The sequence below is a fragment of the Herpailurus yagouaroundi genome, unplaced genomic scaffold, assembly GCF_014898765.1.
Source record: "Herpailurus yagouaroundi ecotype Mexico unplaced genomic scaffold, PumYag 140, whole genome shotgun sequence".
NCBI classification, from domain to species: domain Eukaryota; kingdom Metazoa; phylum Chordata; class Mammalia; order Carnivora; family Felidae; genus Herpailurus; species Herpailurus yagouaroundi.
In genome coordinates this window covers 93454424-93474026 of record NW_024412395.1, presented here as the reverse complement: position 1 = coordinate 93474026, position 19603 = coordinate 93454424, and the positions used below count along the sequence as shown (strand labels likewise).

Here is a 19603-nt window from a genome sequence, read left to right as displayed (position 1 = left end):
CGGCCGGGTGGCCGCGCCCCAGCCGCGCTCGCTCGCCGCCGCCGCCGCCGCCGCGGCGGTCTCCCAGCGTGCCGGCGCCGTGGGGCACCTCGCTCCCCATGGGGCCGCGGGACTGGCTGAGGACCGTGTGCTGCTGCTGCCCGTGCAGGTGCCTGGAGGGGCCCGCCGTGCCCGAGAAGGAGCCCCTGGTCAGGTGGGTGCGCGGCCGGCCGCGCGGAGCCCGGTGCCTGCGCGCTGGTCCGAGCTGGGGAGGCGGGCTGGGCTTCGCGGTGCCCCCTGAGGCGCCCCTTGGTCCCTTCCTGGAGACCCTGCCCCCTGGGTGAGACATCTGCCCGCCGCCACAGATCCCCGGAGACGCCGGAGACCCGGGTGGATGCGTGTGGAAATCCGCGCCAAGGGAGGGACCGGAGAGAAGTTTGCAAAGGGGCTCGATTTGGGTCCTTTGCTGTGACCGACTGCGTACGGATAGGCGTATTTGAGTGAAACGGACGCCTGTGAGTTTCTGTTTCACCCAGGGGGAAAAAAACAAGTTGGATACTTTGCATTCAAGTTTATTACCAAAGACAGACAATTTAAGTGACTGAGCACAGGGGATATTTTTCACATTTAAAAAAATGCCTACTTTCTGAAGGGGCATCCTGTTCCCTGGGATGTGGTCTCCATTACAGGTGAAGTTAGGAAGCGTGAGGAAATTGGATGCACATTTGGCGTGGCTTTGTTGAAGGGCCGTAAGACACAGTTTTGTTCGGGGCTGTCATTTTAAGCAATTATTTTGTACCTCCGCTTTGATGAAACGAAGGTTCCACAAGGGCATGCCTTGGAGGTAGACAGGATAGAAACGAAAGATTTAACATGGAATTAGGGAACAGCACGTGAAGTGAAAGTCAAGGGTTTGGTAAGCAAATATTGAAGCCAGTGTTTTTTTATGCAGTGTGCAGTTGACAAGATAAAGCTTTCGTTACTTTTCCAAAGCATGATTTACCTTTTCTTACTCTGTCAGGTCCAAACACTTCCCTTGACTTTTGAGGTCTTATGTATCCCCTTACTGCCTGCCCACTCTTATTTTCCAGCATATTAAATACTGCGGACTCCTTGATTTAACCAGACAGGCATCCTGGCCGCTCTAGGAACAATCCAGCCTTCTTATTCCCCTCACCATTGCCTCAAGGAGTGACCTTGATCTTTCCCGCCCCTCCTAAATGCTGGTTCTCAACACCCTCCCCCACCCCTGCCCCCAAGCAGTCTTCTTGGATTGCTTTCTGCTTATTCATCTCTCACTCCTATGATTTAGGGTTTGGGATTTACCATCTGCCCCTCACTGCTTAGTGAGCACGCATGTATGTAAACATACGGGTCACGTTCTTTTATATGTAAACAATTCTACACACAATACACAATGTTTTTGTGTGCCCTTGCTGATGGTTTCCCACTTAGATTGTTGGGTCAACATGGGCACGGAGACATCTGGTGAAGTTCCCTTGGTCCCAAATGAAGTGGGTAACAACCTAGAATTTCATGCTTGGCTTGTACATCCAACTTGTCAATATTCACTGTCACTAGAAATACAGCACTCCTTCTCAGTGCCTTGGGTCTTTCCAGTCTTCCATCCAGGATTGCTATTGGAGTTAAAAATCTTGACCTGCCCTGGTTTACTGTAAGTCGGTACATTTTGCAAGTGATTTTTAGGAGGATGGAGCCAATGGGGGACAGAACAGTATGGATAGTCCTCACGAGTCAGATTGTTTGGGGTGAAAATTCCAACTGGGTGACTGGGCACAAATTATGGAACTTATTTGTGCCTTAATTTCCTCATCTATAAAATGGGGATGAGAACAATGTGTACCTCAAAGGGTTTCTATGAGAAATGAAATGAGCTAATCCCTGTAAGCGTTTAGTAGAATGTCTGACACATAGTAAACACTCAATAAAGTCTAGTTGTTGTTAATTATCATTGTTATTCTTCTGAGCCTGTGAATATGGGTGGACTGGTCTTTTGTGGTTCAGTGTCAATTCTGGCATCATTTCAGGGTAGCAAGGTTTGGGAAGAGCCACTTAGTGATTGATGTGTGGGGCAGTGATAGGTGTGTGTGTGGGTACCTGTATGTTTTTTCCTACTCACGTCATCAGCAGGTCTGGTTTGAAACCCTTTTTGTTTGTTTATTTATTCTTAAAGTGAGAAGTTCAGTGTTTTTTTTTTTTTTTCTTTGTATATTCACAAAGTTGTGCAATCATCACCACTCTCTAATAGAGAACATTTTCATCACTACTGAAAGAAACACCACACCCATTAAGCAGTCACTCGCCACTCTCCCTTCCTTGCCCGGCCCCTTCTCCTGCAGCAACTAATCTGCTTTCTGTCTTCATAGATTTGCTATTCTGGAAATTTGGTAAAAATGGAATCATACATATGTGGCCTTGGCGTCTGGCTTCTTTCACTCAGCATCGTGTTTTGGGGGTTCATCCATGATGTAAGATTTACATATCTCCTTATCCATTCATCAACCGATGGGCATTTGGGTTGTTTCTGCTTTGGGGCTGTGACCGTTTGTGTACAAGTTTTTGAGCAGATGTGTGTTTTCAGTGATCGTGGGTATATGCTTAGGAGTGGAATGGCTGGGTTGTATAGTAATTCTACATTTAACTTTTTGACAGACTGCCAGATTGTTTTCCAGAGTGACTGGTTTGAAATCTTGATGTGGTGAAATCATGTGGCCAGATGGCCTTAATTTTAATTTTATGGAGAACTTCATTCTTTGCATCATCTTTTTTCTTTTTTTCCTTTCATTTATAAAGAAAGGTTTTGTATAGATGCCCTCCTCTCAGCTAAGTCCTTGATGGTAAAGTAATGGTTTTCAGGTTTTGTTTCATGCCCTTAGGTAACGGTGCCTGGAAGAGGTGTGGTTGAGGAAATGACACTTGTCTTTTGTCTGCATGGTCACCTGCAATCCTGTTCCAGAATGCACTAGGGATTCTTGTTCTTTCCCGAAAACCGGCTCCTAGTCTCTCCTCCTTTGCCAGTCTGATCATGCCTTTTATGTTTCGACCTCATTCTTTTTGCCTTTTCTGGAACCGTGTACCTGAAGGGAAAAGCCTGTCCCTTGTCTGCTTTGCAATCTGTATTTCTCTCTGTTCCACTGGTTCTTTCTTTCCCCTTGTTCTAGAAATATGCTGAGGCCTCCCCTGACGGAAAATTCATCCTGATATGGCCAAGCCCTTTAATTGCCATCCTTTGCTTTCCTTTGTGGCTGGCACAAATGTCTTGAAAGAGTTGTTCACTGTGCCCCCCTCCCTGTCTTCTTTAGCACCCATCCACTGTGAAGTCTGGTTTCTGCCCCCTGCCTGACTACATGAACACTGCTCTCTTGAAGGTTACAAGACAAAGAAGTGTGATGTTGTATTCTCAGTGTGCAGGACACAGTTCTGTGCTGACCATCCGCGCCTTCTTTCGTGCTTCCTCTTTCCTCGGATTCTCTGATTTTGCTTTCTCTAGTTTCTGCTTGTGACAGGTGCAGTCACACTGCTTTCCGTCCTGGCGTCTTTGCCCATGTCACATTTGTTAGCTAGACATCTTTTTGTTTTTGTCTTTTTATAAATTTTTTTTAACGTTTATTTATTTTGGAGAGACAGAGACAAAGCATGGTCGGGGGACAAGCAGAGAGAGAGAGAGAGAGAGAGAGGGAGACACGGAATCTGAAGCAGGCGCCAAGCTCTGAACTGTCAGCACAGAGCCCAGAGCAGGGCTTGAAATCATGAACTGTGAGATCACGACCTGAGCCAAAGTCGGACGCTTAACCGACCGAGCCGCCCAGGGGCCTCACTTTTTGTTTTTCTGTCCTACTTCTCAAGAGTCTACTCTTCTTAAGGCCCATGTCAGTTGCCAGCTTTGTGATGAAGCCTTGGAAAGTTACCCCAGGTTGTGATGGTTTCTCTTTACTTCCTTTTCATCCCTCGGTCGCTCACCTGTGCTTATTACAGTTCGAAGGTGGGTGCTGCCACCCCAGCCAGATTGCCCAACTCCATAGCCGCCCGGGGCTGCTTCACCAGCGAATAGGTGAGCAGTCATCTCTAATGCCAGGAAGCTTGAGAGTAGGTCTGGAGAAAGGACACGTGGCCTGACCTCGACACCAGGCTCCAGGCCCAAAGAAAAGCAGAGGTTTTGTTCAGTTTCACGGTTTTCTGCCCTTGACTCCGATTTTAGGACGGAATCCTAGAAGACTCCTGTTTTCAATCACCGTGGAAGGTCGGAGGTTCTGCGTGCCATTCTTCCCTGCACTAATTCCTTTCCCTAATGTAAATAGTGATCAAAACCACAACAAACCAACGTGCATGGAGGACAAATGGATTTTTTTGGGATGGCGAGCCCATTGATCACTTGTCTGTAAAACAGTGAATGACTTTTTGGCTCGAGGTTTCATGTTACTAATTAAAAGGAACATATGGGGTGCGTATCGTTAGTTTCCTAGGACTGGCGCAACAAACTACCATGAATTTGGTAGCCTAAACCAACAGAAATGTATTTGTTCACAGTTCTGGAAGCCAGAAAGACTCTAGGGAGAATTGCTTCTTGCAGGGTTCAGCTTTTGGTGGCTCCTGGTGTCATTGGCTCCTGGCGGCTCAGTTGCAGACTTTGCCTCTGTCTTCTTCCCTGTGCTCTCTCCTCTGTCGCAAAGGCCTATCTCTTTGCTCTTGCCAGGGCACCAGTCATTGGATGTAGGGTCCGTTGTAAATCCAGGTTAATCACGTCTCAAGATCCTTAACTTAATCACACCTGCAAAGCCCCTATTTCCAAATAAGGTCACGTTCACAGGAACCGGGGGTTGGGACTTGGACGTATCCTTTTAGGGGATGCTATTCAACCCACTACGGGGTACTTTTGGGAAAATGTTTGAGCTCAGTGAGCTTAATGCATTGGTTTTTATTTCACTTTTATAGCATGGCTTTCTTCCATCGGCGATGAAAGCATACTCTTGCCATACAAAAATCCCCCATGAGCGTGAGTTGTGACCCTTGAAATGATACGATTCTAGAGGCGCAGCTGCAGTCGGCACAGCCTTTAAGCAGAGCGAGGTCCAGGCCCTCTGGCACCAGAGTTTACTGCCACATGACATCCAATACAGACGGGCATGGGGGGCCTGGAAGAGCCTGCCACGGAATGACACTAAAGCATATCTCACGAAGGTCACTGAAGTTTTGCAGAGAAGTGCAATTCTTACTCTCTAACTGTTACTTACTCTAAGCTCTAATTTCTGTTGGCTGTCGATAACCGATAAGCACCATGACTGTCCACTTGTTGAAGAGCTAAGGAAGAAAGGGGGAGAATTACAACCACGGCTGAGTTTTCATTTGTGGCTCTCCCTTCAGCCACCTACGTGAACCATGTAATGAGCTTCCACATCTCTTTGGCTCCCTGCTCTCCTCCATGCCCGTCCACAGCCTCCGTGCCGGATAGCAGAATGTACGGACGTATCTCTCAGAATTTACAGCCGTCGGGGTTTCCTCTTTCTGCAGTGCCTGGAGTCCCCAGTAGAGAAAAATAAAATAAAACCTCAGTTTGCTCTTTGATGGTTGTTTCATGCGGTTCTGAGAAGGCCTGGAACAGGGCGTGTGAGTGTGGGCAACAGAATGGAACTTCCCGGACCATCGAGGAACGTTCCGTCTGCGGCTCCTGCTTGGGTATGCAGATGGGGGTGAGGACTGAGGTGGGGACGGGGAGCCCTCCCCGCTCAGCTCTCCTGACCTTTCATAGGTCGTGCTTAGCGTTCCCCGTGTACTGGCCGCTGTCTGTATGCCTGTTACTTAAATCTTTGCCGTAACCCTGTGAGGTACACCCGATTCTCGTTATTCTTTGTGGCTATGTGCTGTGGCCCCCGCAGATGGTGACTGAAAGTACCCATTGCTCCGAGGGGAAAATCCAGGGTTGTTGTCCTGCGAGTCGACTTGTTAGCTGGTCCACACGTATCTTGTTTTCTGTGTGCTTCTGCGTAAAGACACCTTAGTTTTAGTATATTGTTGATCCATTGACATTGCACTCAGGGCCAGCGGCGCTGTGACTGATGCCTGAGTGAGGCTCGTCGAACACACATATTTTAGTTCTGCCGCACCGTGCTGGGGGGCCATTCTCAACAGCAGAATCACCAATAAATAGCACAAAAATGCAAATGACGCGGCATTAAATACACCACGCAAAGTCCACTCGTGTACAGGATGACAGCTGAAACAAAGAGGCAGAGCATTGCCTTGTTGGACCTCAGCTGGGGACGTGCCCCTCCCTCAGGGGCTGCCAAAGCACCACCAGCATCGGTGATTTGATTTCGGAGGACAGATAAATTTCAGTACGTGGGAAAAGGTACAGATATGGGAATGAGGAGCCTCAGCTGTCACTGGGTCTATAATCCCCACCTGACAGTTGAAGAAACTGAGGCACAAGAGCTTCTGTAGCTAGCTCAGAGACATAGCTGGCTGAGCTGGGAATCAACTCCTATTCTATTCTAGTGCCGTAGAAATAGCAGGGGCCACCTAACCCTAGTATGCAGGGAGGGGTGTAGCTAGCGGCTTATGGGCTGTGTGCTAGAAACTGTGTTTGACGGATGAGACTTGCCCTGAATCCTTACAACCTGGGATCGAGAGCCACTGGACCCAATGTTCTGATTCAGGCTGGTGAAAGCAGCTGCCTGTGGGAAAGGAAAGTGGTGGGTTTAAGTTGTTTGGAAGGCAGTCACCACCAGCTCAAGAAGGACAATAATCCTTTCTTCACATGTGTGCAGTTTTTCCTTTCACGGCGTGGGCTCCCGTGACCTCTGAGTTGAATAAATTGTCTTCTCCCCTCGGAAGGGCTTTAAACAATGTTGGCTGGAGTGTTCGTGTCAGTGAGATCTCTCAGCCCGGGGCCCAGATGGCCTGACTCTTTTCCCATTATGTGTGGCAGGCTTCTCCGAGCTAACACAGCTCACCCATGACTTCCTGCAGAACTGGCAGGTACAAAGCCTGGAGCCCTGGGCCAGACGGTGATTCACAGGAAGCGCCTAGAGAGGCACAAAAGATTCCTGCTGCAGGAAGGGGCTGGAAGGATCTGTTGCAAAGCCTGTACATTTACCTTCTTAAAAGAGAAGAGGGGTGGAGGTCAAGGGCACAGTTCCCAGAACAGGGCCTCACGTCCAATGAGTAGGAGGTAAATGCTTTACCAAGAAGTCAGCCCCTCAAGGTTGGTCTAAGGATGACTTTTAAAGGTTTTCTTCCCAGGGCACCTCCAGTGTCCCTCTTCCCCGTTCGTGAGTTGCATAAGTCAATCTCAGTGACATTGGAAGTTCCTGAGAAGATGAAATTTCTTTCCCTTAGGCATCGCATGATCTAGGTTTCCTGGAACTTTTCATTCTCTAGATCTCTTGAAGTGATCTTATCACTCCACCTTTGTTTAAAAAGTAAATTCTGCTTAAATGTTGGGTAAAATAGGTTTTTTTTTTTTTTTTTTGTACTTAGTGATGGAAATCCTTTTTAGTCTGGTTAATAAACACTAGTTTTGTACCAACTGTATGCTGTGCACTCTGTTCTTCTGTGCTTTTTTTAGGGAATAATCTTGGTGAGACAGTGTGTATCTATCATTCCCTTGTACTGCCTGAAAGGTGGTAAGAGTTTACTGTATTGCCTCTTATTATTTTTTTCCTAGCTTTTAAAAACTCGGGTTTATATGTATAATATTAGAAATTAAAAACATATAAAAATTAAAAATATGTACAGTATAAACAACACCTATGAAGTGAATATTCTTGTAACCACCTTCCAGGGCAAGAGATAGCTGCCTTTCATCCTGTATCCCCCCACTCCTGATTGTATCTAGACCTTTGTGATAGTCATTTCCTGGCTTTTCTTTATAGCTTTCCCACATATGTGTGCACCTTAAAAGTGTATTTTCATTTTTGCCTGCTTTTAAACTTTACCTAAGTGAGACCAAACTGTGTGAGAGCCATCCAAGTTGCTATGTATAGCTTGGTTTGTGATTCTCATTGGTTTATAGGGCATCCGTTTTGTTCATCTGTTCTGTTGGCAAACTTTTGGGTGGTTTCCACATTAGGGCTATTACACAAGGTTTCGATTTTAGAGTCAGCACATAAGGTAAAACTGTTCATCTTTCAGCCATACTGGCCTCAGATACACCAAGCATGCTGCTGCCTCAGGGCCTTTGAACTTCCTGCCCTGCCCACTTAGAATGTTCTTCCTCCACTTACCTGTATGCGTAACTCTCTCACTTTATTCAAGTCAGTGCTCGAAATCATTTTGTCATAAAGTGCTTCCCTCACAACCCTTTTAAAAATTTTTTTTTCCAACGTTTTTTATTTATTTTTGGGACAGAGAGAGACAGAGCATGAACGGGGGAGGAGCAGAGAGAGAGGGAGACACAGAATCGGAAACAGGCTCCAGGCTCCGAGCCATCAGCCCAGAGCCTGACGCGGGGCTCGAACTCACGGACCGCGAGATCGTGACCTGGCTGAAGTCGGACGCTTAACCGACTGCACCACCCAGGCGCCCCTCACAACCCTTTTTAAAACAGTGCCCCCCATGCCCTCTCTCTGTCCCTCATCCACCATGTGAATAAAGGGCTTCAGAGCACTGAGTGTCACCTGACATAACTGTCTGCTTCTTCCCACAAGACTATGAGCCTACTTTTATAAGCTTAAGTAGCTAAAAAATGTTAATTGGCCTGTGAGTCTGGACACAAGGATTCTAGACTCATTTCTGCCATTCAGAGGCCTGTGAACTCGGGAAACAACAATTCATCATTCAGCAAATATTTTCTGAGCATCTTCCACGAGCCGGGTGGTGTTCTAAGCGTTTGCAGTATATCACTGAGCAAAGTAGGTAGTGGTCCTGTCCCCATGGGGCTTTTATTCTAGTGGGAGAGGAAGCAGCAAATGTAATAGGTAAATTGGAAGGTAAGTAAGTGCACAGGAAAAAGAAAAGGCAGAGCATGGGCAGGGGAGCATGCTTGCCATTTTAAGTAGATTATTCAGGGCAGGCTTCATTGAGGAGCTGGTGTTTATTTTATTTATTTACTTATTAAAAATTTACTCTTAATGTTTATTTATTTTTGAGAGAGAGAGAGAGACAGAGTGCAAGCAGGGGAGGGGCAGAGAGAGAGAGGGAGACACAGAATCCAAAGCAGGTTCCAGGCTCCGAGCTGTCAACACAGAGCCCAATACAGGGCTCGAACTCACAAACCGCAAGATCATGACCTGATGTTGGATGCTTAACCAACCGAGCCACCCAGGCGCCCCGGGGAGCTGATGTGTAAATAAAAATTTGAAGGGGAGAGAGTGAGGTGTGTGGATACCTGGGGGAAAGCATTCTAGGTAGAAGGATCAGCCAGTGTGACTGAGGGGTTCAGGGAACAGCGAAGAGGCCAGAGTGCCTGGGGTGTCATATGGGGCCTCACAGAACACTGGATGACTTTGCCTTATATTCTAGACCGAATGGGTTTTGAGGGAGGGGTGACGCGGTCTGATTTACATCGTAAAGGGATCGCTTTGGCTGTTGTATTAGGGATGGAATTGGTGGGAGGCAATGGTAGCAAGAGGTAGACCAGCGGAAAAAATAATTGCAGGGATTCTTATATAAGACGTACCGTCCCACCCTGGCTCACCAGATCCCAGACTCCGTGCTGTGGTGTGTTAGTGCCTATTCCTTTTATCCTTGGCTTGGGGTTGCAGGGGCAGAGGTGGACATTTTTTTTCACGTAGAGCCAATAGAACTTTCTGATGGACTGGAGGTAGGGGACGAGAGAGCCGAGGATGACGTCAAAGATTTTGGCCTGAACGGTTGGAAGGATGCAGGTTCCATTATCCAAGCAGAGCCTGCTGGTGGGGAGGCCCGTGGGAGGACCAGGCTCTTGGCTTTGACCACGGTGTGCTCGAGCCCTCCATCACACATCCACAGAAATGGGGAAGAGGCAGGAGGCGTAGGAGCCTGCGGACACAGGTATAGACTTAGGAACCTTCCTCATGCAGGTGGTATTTGAACCCCTGAGACTGGGTGAGGTGACCAGGATGAGTGCGAGCAGAGGAGGGACCAAGGACTGGGTCTCATTCTCCTGAGCCCTGGCGTCTCCTCAGCCTCCCTGCCCGCCTCACAGGGTTTCTGTCCGGGCCATCTGCAGGCCTGACGGCACCGTACAAAGGCATGAGACACAATGGCCACGGAAGGCAGGGAGCCCAGGAGCACAGGACAGGCAGCAGGGCCACAGCACAGGCCCCGCGTCGCTGCTTTTCATCCTTCACACTGAGGCGGGTTGTGACTCTGGCATTGAAGGAAGTCATGGACTTCGGTGGTGACGTGCTGAGAAGAACTCCGAGATCTGTGGAGCCATGTTTACACTGTGGTTAAATAATGGATCTTGTAAGCTTTGAGAAAGAGCCAGAGTATCCGGCAGGAGGGAAGGAAGGAAAAAGGGAGGGAAAGTAAGGAGGGAAGAAGGGAGGCAGGGAGGGAGGAAAGACTGGAAGAAAGAAGGGAAGGAGGGAGGGGGAGGGGGAAGGGGAGAGAGAGAGAGAGAGAGAGACAGAGATGGAGGGGGAAGGGGAAAAGAAGGAGAGGGAGAGGATCTTGGATCCACCTGCCCTGTCATTGGGAGGTTTCCTTAGAGAGGAAGGGAAAGTTCTGGAAACCAGGGGCTCCATAGGCAATTCAGTTCTTGGTGGGAAATCGGTTGAGGAGTCCTTAAGTAGTCAAGGGGGTGCCACCAGGCAGCCTTTGGGGTCTGCCTTTTGAGACCTTTGGTTGCTGTTTACTGGAGATTTTGTGTCTTCACTGTTTTGGGGATTTCAATCTTTTTTCTTTTTCTTTTCTTTTCTTTTTTTTTTTTAGTTTATTTGGAGAGAGAGAGGGGGGGAGAGAGAGAGAATCCCAAGCAGGCTCTGCATGATCAATGCAGAGCCCAACATGGGCCTCAAACTCACAAACCATGAGCTCATGACTTGAGCTGGGATCAAGAGTTGGACACTTAGTGACTGTGCCACCCAGGCCTTCGGTCTTAAACCGGAGAACATGGACACACAGCCTGTCTGTGGGGAGAACAGTAAAGTCACTGCAGCTGTGGGCATCAGCAGCCAGCCTGGTATGCTGTGGGGACTTCCAAAATCTTTTACACATGGTTGGTAGTGAGGACTCATGGAAAGTTCTGGAAACTCTTGGTAAGCAGCCTTAATGCCCACCAGCACTTTGCACCCACAGTCCCTGGGGGGGGGAAGTCCAGTGTTGCTAGGCCTTGAGTCTCCTGTGAGCTGTAGATGGGTGGAAAGGAGAGACTCTGGAGTGATTCAGTCTTGTGCTCCCCGGTGGGGTTAGGGGTAGAATCATCCTACATTTTGGGAGTGAAAGCCGCTTCTGCTTCTAATGTAACTTCAGACCCACCTCTCAAATACCCGAGGTTAATAAAATATTTATCATCAGCAGATGGTGGCCAGGGGCAAAACAGCTGCTCTCACTTTCTTTAGAACCTTTTAGAAACATTATAGGGGGCAGGGAGAGAAAATGAAGTTCCTGACTCAACCTGCCCTCCCTCCCTGCCTTCTGTCCTCCCTGGGCTACCTGGGCTCAGACCTCAGGGCCTTTGCACTGGATTCTCTTTACACAGTAAAATTCCCTTCACAGTCTCTGGCACACAAGGTTCCCAAGCTCTCTAGTTGTTTGCTTTAGACATTTCTTTCTTCTGGTATCTCCACTCCAAGGGTTTAAAATTTTAAAATAAAGTGGATTAATGCCGTGGGTAAGTAACGGTACAGGATAAAAGGAGCAGGGACTAGCATGCCAGAGCACAGAATCCGGGATCCAGTGAGCCGGTTGGGGTGGGGTTTGACAGAACCTTCTGCATGAACACACACCCTCCTTCACCTTCACCTTGACCAGTGTTTGGTTGACCAGATGCACAGGTCAGATTCCACACTCAGGAGGACGGCGGGAGCCACAAGAAAACACCACGGGTCAGAGTTATTGCTCACCCAGAGGCAGAAGCTCTCGATTCTCTTTCCTGTTGTATGTCCCCCCAGGTGTCAGTGACCAGGCAGTCTGACACTCATAGGATGCCAGGGCAACGCTGCTCACAATTAGGGAAGGGCGAGGCATGGAGAGAACTCTGGAGGCAGCCCCTGTCTGGAGACATGAGCCCTTCTAAACGGGCCTGGTGGTGGCTGTCCTGTAGAGCGTCCTTTAGGTGTGCGGATTAAGCAGGAGAGGCTGTGTTTTGCATTGGCCGGAGCCACGCATGTTCATGTGTGAGTGTGTGTGTGTTGGGTGAAAGAGAAGAGAGAGAGACAAAGAGGGAGGGAGAGAGAGACTGGTTGTTAGAGGCAGGGGGCTTGCCAGGGAGGCACCTGTCATAAGCTCAAAACATGCAAAGAAATTGTGGATTGCTAGAAAAGTGGCTAGAGTATTCATGGTCAAATGTCGGTTACCGATTATGCAGGTGGATTCTGGCTAATTTCTAAACCTGCTTTTGGGAAGCTTTAAAAAGGTGACGACAATGAATTATGTCTGAGATTTCCTTTAATAGGTCACTTTGCTGCTTTCGACAAGTACTTTTATTTGTTTATTTTTTATTTACTTTTTTGACAAGTACTTTTGAAGCACCTTCTTTGCGCCCCACCCTGCCAGGTCATGTGGAATGTCAGAAGGTCCAGGGTACAATCTCTGCCCTAGAGGAACTCACCAGCTCGTTGAAGAGTCAAGACTTACACAAATGAAACAGATTCGGGGACAAATAAAAGAGTGGCTTCAGGAAAGTACTAGGGTTTCGTGGCCCGAGAGGGACGTGTACCATGGCATCAGCAGCCATGGCTGCAGCTTCTGTGTGCCCCTGGGGTCTGGATGCCAGGAGGGGATGCCCCGGGGGAACTTGCCGGTTTGTGCAGGGAGGGCTTCACACGGGTAGCTGTTATCTGAGCCGCTCCATTCGTGAGTGTATCCCCATCACGGCATTTGGAGGTCACGTCTGTGACATGTACTGCTTGGAGCCACCCCACGGGGGACCTCATGCCGGGAGGACGCTGTCAGCTGGCCGCCTAAGCAACGAAAGTCAAGCAACTCCTAAGGCTGGTCCCTGTCTGCAAAGCAGGATAGTGTTACTTACTCTTCTGACCTCAGATGGTTGTGTAACAGGAAGGATGGGACGTGGAAGCCCTTGTGCAAAGCGCTGTGTGGTGCAGAGATGGTGTGTCAGTGGCTGTAAAATCTGTCAGGCGGAAAGCAAGTGACGACGGTACCCTTCGCGTCACGGGCACCTCTCCGGTGTCTGCCTGCCCTTTGGTATTCCTCTTGGCCCAACTTTTTGTCTTCCTCGGCTCTCACCTGCTCTTTCCAATCACCCCACTATCCCTGCTTTTTAAGTCTAGCTATCCCCGTGAGACCTTTCCTTACTCCCCAGGCTGTCGAGGCGATAGAAACGCAGGTGCATTTCTCCCTAGTCTACATGTCCGGCCCTGCCCTTGTTCCCAAACCCGGATCCTGACCCCTCTCTGACTGCCCTGTGAGCTCAAGGTCAGCCTTGGCCTCCCTCCTCCGCGCCGTCCCAGTTAAAGGCATCCCTGGCCCACATCCGCTCTGACTCTCTCCTGGCACCTCCGGGCTGCGTGCCACAGGGCACTAGCACTGCCATTGCCTGCCTCACTGCACTGCGGCGCGGCCTCTCATGACCGTCCCCGCCCCATTTCCCCAGCCACACCGTCGTACGTACGTGCTCACCCCAACCAGTATTTCACATGATGGGGACACATGTTTTTATTAGCAGAACTCCACCTCCCCAAAGAAACCTTCCTTGTAACCCCAGCAAATGAGATTTAAATTGAGCGGCCGTTCTTGTTGTGGCTGGTTTGTGGGCTTCTTTCTTTCTCTGCCAGGGGAGCCCTGCCCATCCCCTGCTGCACTCCACCCCCACAGCCGCTCCCGGGCCCTGACATAGGACCTCAAAGTTCAGGCCCTGAACACCACACCTACTGTCTCCTAAGCCTCCTAAGCCTTGTCGTTGTTCCTTCTTCTCCAGAGTTATTTCTGAAACCCAGACCCGACAAGGCTCAAAATCCCCTTCACTTTTTCACAGTTCAGAAACTAAAGCCCAAGCCCCAGCACTGTCATCAGTCTGACCCCAAATGACCTTTTCTTCTTCCCACCCCGCCGTTTCCCTGTGTGCGTGCCCCGCCTGGTGGAACCACTCAGGGACGCTGGAAATTCCCCAGCCCTGTGGGCCCCTCAAGCCTCTGTGTGCTGCTCCTGCTGTTCCCTGTGCAAGAATTCCTTTCCCTGGGCTTCTCTTCCTGCCGACAGGCTGTGCCTTCATCAGGTCTGGGTTAGATGTCACCTTCATGAAACCTTTCTTGAACTCCTATCTACACACAGGTTGTCACTCCCTCTCTGCTCCTACGACATTCTGTTTATACTTAACTTTTTAAAATTTCACTTTCTCATTACATTATAGTTACGCTAAGGGTAGGGGCAATGTCCTCTTTGGTTTCAAGTCCCCCCGAAACACCCAGCCTAGCGCCCAGTATGCAGCAGGCATCCATTCCGTGTTCATCGAATAAACAACTGAAGGAAGGAAGGAAGGAAGGAAGGAAGGAAGGAAGGAAGGAGGGAGGGAGGGAGGGAGGGAGGGAGGGAGGGAAGGAAGGAAGGAAGGAAGGAAGGAAGGAAGGAAGGAAGGAAGGAAGGAATCTGACACGCTCGTCAAAGCCCGGGTGGCCAGGGCACCGAGGCCTCATTTGTGTCCTCTTTCGTTGGCTCACCACTCTTAAGAAGAAGGGCTTTCTGCGTTTCAGCCTTTGCATGTCGGGCAGCCTATGTGGAGGCAGGGAGGCTCTGATAACAGTGTGGCTGTGCTGTGTCTGCTTCCCCACAGGTGGCCCCTTTCTGGAATGCTCTGACCTCTTCGTCCAGTCCCAGCCCTTACACTCCACCATGCAGCTTGAGGGATTTGAGGATCCGGTGTCTCAGCCCTCTGTCTGATGTAGATAGCTGGCCTCCTGATGGCCTTGGTGCGAAAACCCCATCCCCACCTTTCCTCCAGTTTCTACAAGTGGGTCCTGGCCAGCTCTCCTAAGTCTGAGTCTCTGATTGGTAGCCTGACCCCCACACCCCTGCTGCTGCTGAACCCCATTTTGCTGACTAGTACTTCGCTTCCTATTACAAGATTTCCCCAGTGCTAGCTTTTGCTTAAATCTCAATATTGACCTCCAGCCCGTCGGTCAGCTACTCCTATCCCTCCTTCCCAGGGGTTGTCTGCTTATCTGGGAGTCTTCTTCTGGTCCTCCTTTGTCATTGTCTCACGTCACATCTGCAGGTGTGTTGGCCACCCCACGATCACGGGACATTCTAGAGCTCTGCTCCAGAAAATGACAGCCCTCACCATCCAGATGAACAAGCCGGAGAGCTCCTACCTTGTCCACGTTCCTGAATAGTGTGCTTTTCTCTACACCACTGTTCTAATCCTCATACCTGTCGTGTCTCATCCGAGTTACCTCTCTTGCATGTTAGTGAATTTCCCAAATCCACTCTTGGCCTTCTAAAGCATTCTCCACACTTTAACCAGAAAGGGCTTTGAAGATGTAATTCTATGCATGTCATATCACATCCTGTTTGAAGCCCTTTTACATCTTACCTTGCTTTTAGGAATAAAGACCACATTTCTAGTCAATGTTGGAAAACACTATGGCCAAATCACTTTGTCACCAATGTTCTCTTTCTTCCAATTCCTACACCCTGCTCCCTCCCATCCCAGGGCCTTTGAATGTGTTGTTTCATTTGCCTAGAACATAGTTCTTTCGACTTAAAGCTCAAGCACCCCTTCTTTATGATGTGTACCTGATACTTTCTCCCACTGGCTCTCAAGGCTCCCTGAACTCCCCCTTTATAGCACTTACCCCATTTTTCATTATATAGTCACCTGATCATTTATGTATTCCCCTCCCTAGGCTGTAAGTGAGGTCCAAGGACCGGGATCATGTCTGTTTCACTCAGTTTTACTGAGCCCTGTGATTAACATGAAGTCAGTGCTTCATACATATAATTAGATGAAGGAAGTAGCCTCGGCATGACCCGCCCTGTGCGTCCCACAGAAGCTAACCAGGGCCATGTACAAGCATGTCCTGAGTATGACACTTTGCGGCTCACCTCCTCCATAAGCCCAAGCACGGATACCACCTTGTGAAGGGTAAATCATTAAGCAAACATACAAGAAGGGGGCTACTGAAATTCTTACTCAACATCCACATTGTTTACTGGAAGTATTTGGATACGCGTATTTTTATCACTTCATTTTCTCGTAAGGAGTTTGGTGGCTATTCTGTGCCATTGTGCTCTAAATTTATGGTGCTTCCTTGAATTCAGAGCCGGTGAAAGGTTCACCTCTTCTTGTGAATTGTTTTCTTCTTTTAATCTCACGAGAATTTTATTCTCCCAGTGGATTTTCCTTCTTGTTTTTGTTGCTGGGATATGTAGTGCTAAATTTTATGTTTAACATAGTGAAATTACCTCTGCCCAGGTGTGTGGTCTGTTCTCTGCCTTTTTCAAAGTTACTTATTTATTTGTATTTGTTTATTTATTGCATGTGTGGGGGAGGGGCAGAGAGAGAGAGAGAGAGAGAGAGCGAGAGAGAGAGAATCCCAAGCAGTCTCCATGCTGTCAGTGAGGAGCCCAACTTGGGGCTCAAACTCATGAACCGTGAGATCATGACCTGAGCTGAAGTCAAAGAGTCTGACGCTTAACCGGCTGAGCCACCCAGGCTTTGTTCTCTGCCAGTTTCAAAGTGATTTTTAAAATTGTTCTATTGTGCTATGCTTAATTATTGGAGACAATAATTCATACCTTGTCATTAGAAATGTATGTATTTATATATTATGTTTTATATTATAGGGTATATAGTGTACCTTTTATTGTTACCATATGTTACATACATGGGATGCATATATTATATATATTACACACGTTATGAAATGCTTATACCCTTTTTTTTTTTAAACACCACAGTGATAGCAATCCATATTCTTCATTTGGAGCAACGCTGGTGAGAGATGATGAAAAGAATTTGTGGAGCATGCCTCACGATGCATCCCACACAGAGGCAGACGACGACCGAATCCTGTACAATTTGATAGTCGTTCGAAATCAGCAGGCCAAGGATTCAGAGGTAAGCAAGCCCCTTTTGAGATCTTGCTGTGTGCCGATGACAATGGCCAGTAACACATAGCGGTGAGTGAGAAGGCCAGCTGGGAATAAAGAAAAGAAGGAAAGGGGAGATGTTTGGAATGAGGGCAGGTATTTTAGCAGCCTGTGGTTGCTAATTATAGCTGGTCCTGGTAGACCGGCTCGATAAACAGATAAGACTGACTTCCAGTTATTACCTCACTTATGCAAGGGTTACAGAAACAGCAAAGCAGTGTTGCTGAAGGTGGTGAAGACAGTTGATCATCTTGCATGGCTTAACCGGTGCTTCTGTAATTTTTCCGGTTGTGTAGCAAGCCACAATTAGAAGATTCAGACTGACGTTGAAGGATATTTTGTGTTATCAATAATTGTGAATCAGCGGAGCCTGAATTCGTTTTATTTCTTTTTCCTGTTTATCGCTTGTTAAATTGTGCCTCTTGATTAAATGGCAGCGTATCATAACTTTTGTGATGAGGCATGAAATCCATCTTTTTTTTTTTTTTTTTGGTAGTAGCAATTTTTAAAATTATTACTTTTTCAGAGCAGTTTTAAGGTTTTAGAGAAATAGAGCAGAAAAGTGCAGCCACTCCTTCCAGGGGCCACAGTTTCCCTCATTATTAAAGTCTTGCACTATGGCAGTGACTTACATTTGTTACAGCCAGGATTGATACATTATTACTAGCTAAAGTCCACAGTATATCAGGGTTCACTCTTCGTAGAGTATGTTCTAAGGGTTTTGATAAATGGATAATGGCAGGTGCTGGAAACGCTCCTAATGAACTCTTACTCCCAAGTTACTGGTACAGGAACACTAGAATATTGAAAAGGAGAGAACTCTAATAAGTTAAGAGGGGGGTCATGTTTTATTTTCTTATTATAGTACTATATATAAATACAATATAATATAATATTGTGGATGTAATTTTCCACATAATACTACCTAGGTTTTCTCTAAATTCTGCGTTTATCAGTTAGCTCTGAGTAGATATCTGTATTAACTATAGACCTGCATGTTTTACTTTGTATCTTATAGGAACTAAGAGTAGGGACATTGCAAACCCCAGGCGCTGGCTCTGAAATCAAGTACCAGAGAGGGTGTATGTGTGTTGTTGGGGGCAGGTGGCGGGGGATGGGGGGGCGTAGTCATCTGTTCCTTATCTAGGTTTCTTTATTTTTGCTAGTTGATTGCTAACTATCCCCGCCCCCCCCAAACCTGCATTAGCAGGAAGTGATAACTTTTAGAAGTTCCATATGTCCTTTTATTCTGGTACGGCTTGGATACTTTTGGGGGTTAGAAGTGAGTGTGGAGGGGGGCATCGCAGGGTGGGGGCAGGGCTGAAAGTTGCCTCTGGTTTTTGACGCCTGGGGGGAGGGCGGGCTTGGAAAGTCCGCAGGGGCTGTTGATGAGAGTCCTTTTTTGGGTATGGAGTGCCGAGAGGACAGCCTCTGCTGGACATTTGTCACAGGTTTTAACTCAGGGGCCTAGCATCCTGTGAGTGGCTGTGTTCCTGGCTGTCCCCGGCATCCCCTGTCCCTGGCACAATTCGCTTCTCTCCTAGTAACACCGAAAGCACATCCTAAAGCCACTGGGGCCGAGCACTGCTGCCTGGCCGCCCTCCTGGAGCATATGGACAGGAATGCGTCACCTTGCTTTCCCTTGGTGAGAAGAGCCAACCCCTTACTCTGCTGAACTGGGCTGACCAGCTAGGGTTTCTTTCTGCTGGTGAGAATAGACTCCATGCCCCCACCATGCCCAACGCGGGTAACAGCAACAGGGCCGTTAATACACGGCACACCCCTCTCTCCAAGGCCCCAAGTAAGTGTGGAAGGGGCCGGAAGGGGTGTTTGGAGCTGAGCCCGGCAGCTCTCCCTGGAGGAGCTCCTGCCTCTCTGCTCCCGTTTGTCCTTCCTGTTGGAAAACCAGTGCGGAAGACAATGCAAGCTGTGAAATACTGTGGAAAAGCACAGCTTCCCAAGTGGCCTGTTGAGTCATCTCTGTTCTGCTCTTGGGCCTGGGTGGAGGGCCACGCGGGAGGCCTCTTCTTCCCCTTGCCTGAGAACTGGAGTCAGGCTCAGCTTTGCAGGTACTCTGTAACTGAGACGGCAGTCGAGTAAATAATACACAGATTGATGATAACCACACGTGAAGTGATTTGAAATATCTCTGCTCACGGTGCTTCCTTTTTTTACCTGTAAAATATATATATGTACACAAGGTATATATATATTATATATATATAATATATATATGAAGCATACGCATATCTGTGCTCATGGTACTTCCTTTTTTAAGTGTGAAATATATATACATACACACACAGAGTATATATATTATTTATAAAGTATACGCATATCTGTGCTCATGGTACTTTCTTTTTTAAGTGTAAAATATGTATATATACACACACAAGGCGTATATATTATA

At 48.0% G+C, this 19603-nt stretch overlaps 1 protein-coding gene across 2 annotated transcripts in view; it reads left to right on the top strand.

The window, feature by feature from the left end:
• MREG (melanoregulin) overlaps positions 1–19603 on the top strand; it is a 63369-nt gene that overhangs the window by 4526 nt on the left and 39240 nt on the right. The window contains exons 1-2 of one of the 2 annotated variants that reach the window (XM_040476175.1): positions 33–193; positions 17002–17161. In XM_040476175.1, coding sequence (XP_040332109.1) covers positions 99–193; positions 17002–17161 — 255 coding nt within the window. In that variant the 5' untranslated portion in view covers positions 33–98. Of the gene's footprint in view, positions 1–32; positions 194–17001; positions 17162–19603 lie in introns of those variants that run through there. The other variant, XM_040476176.1, reaches the window with a different exon arrangement.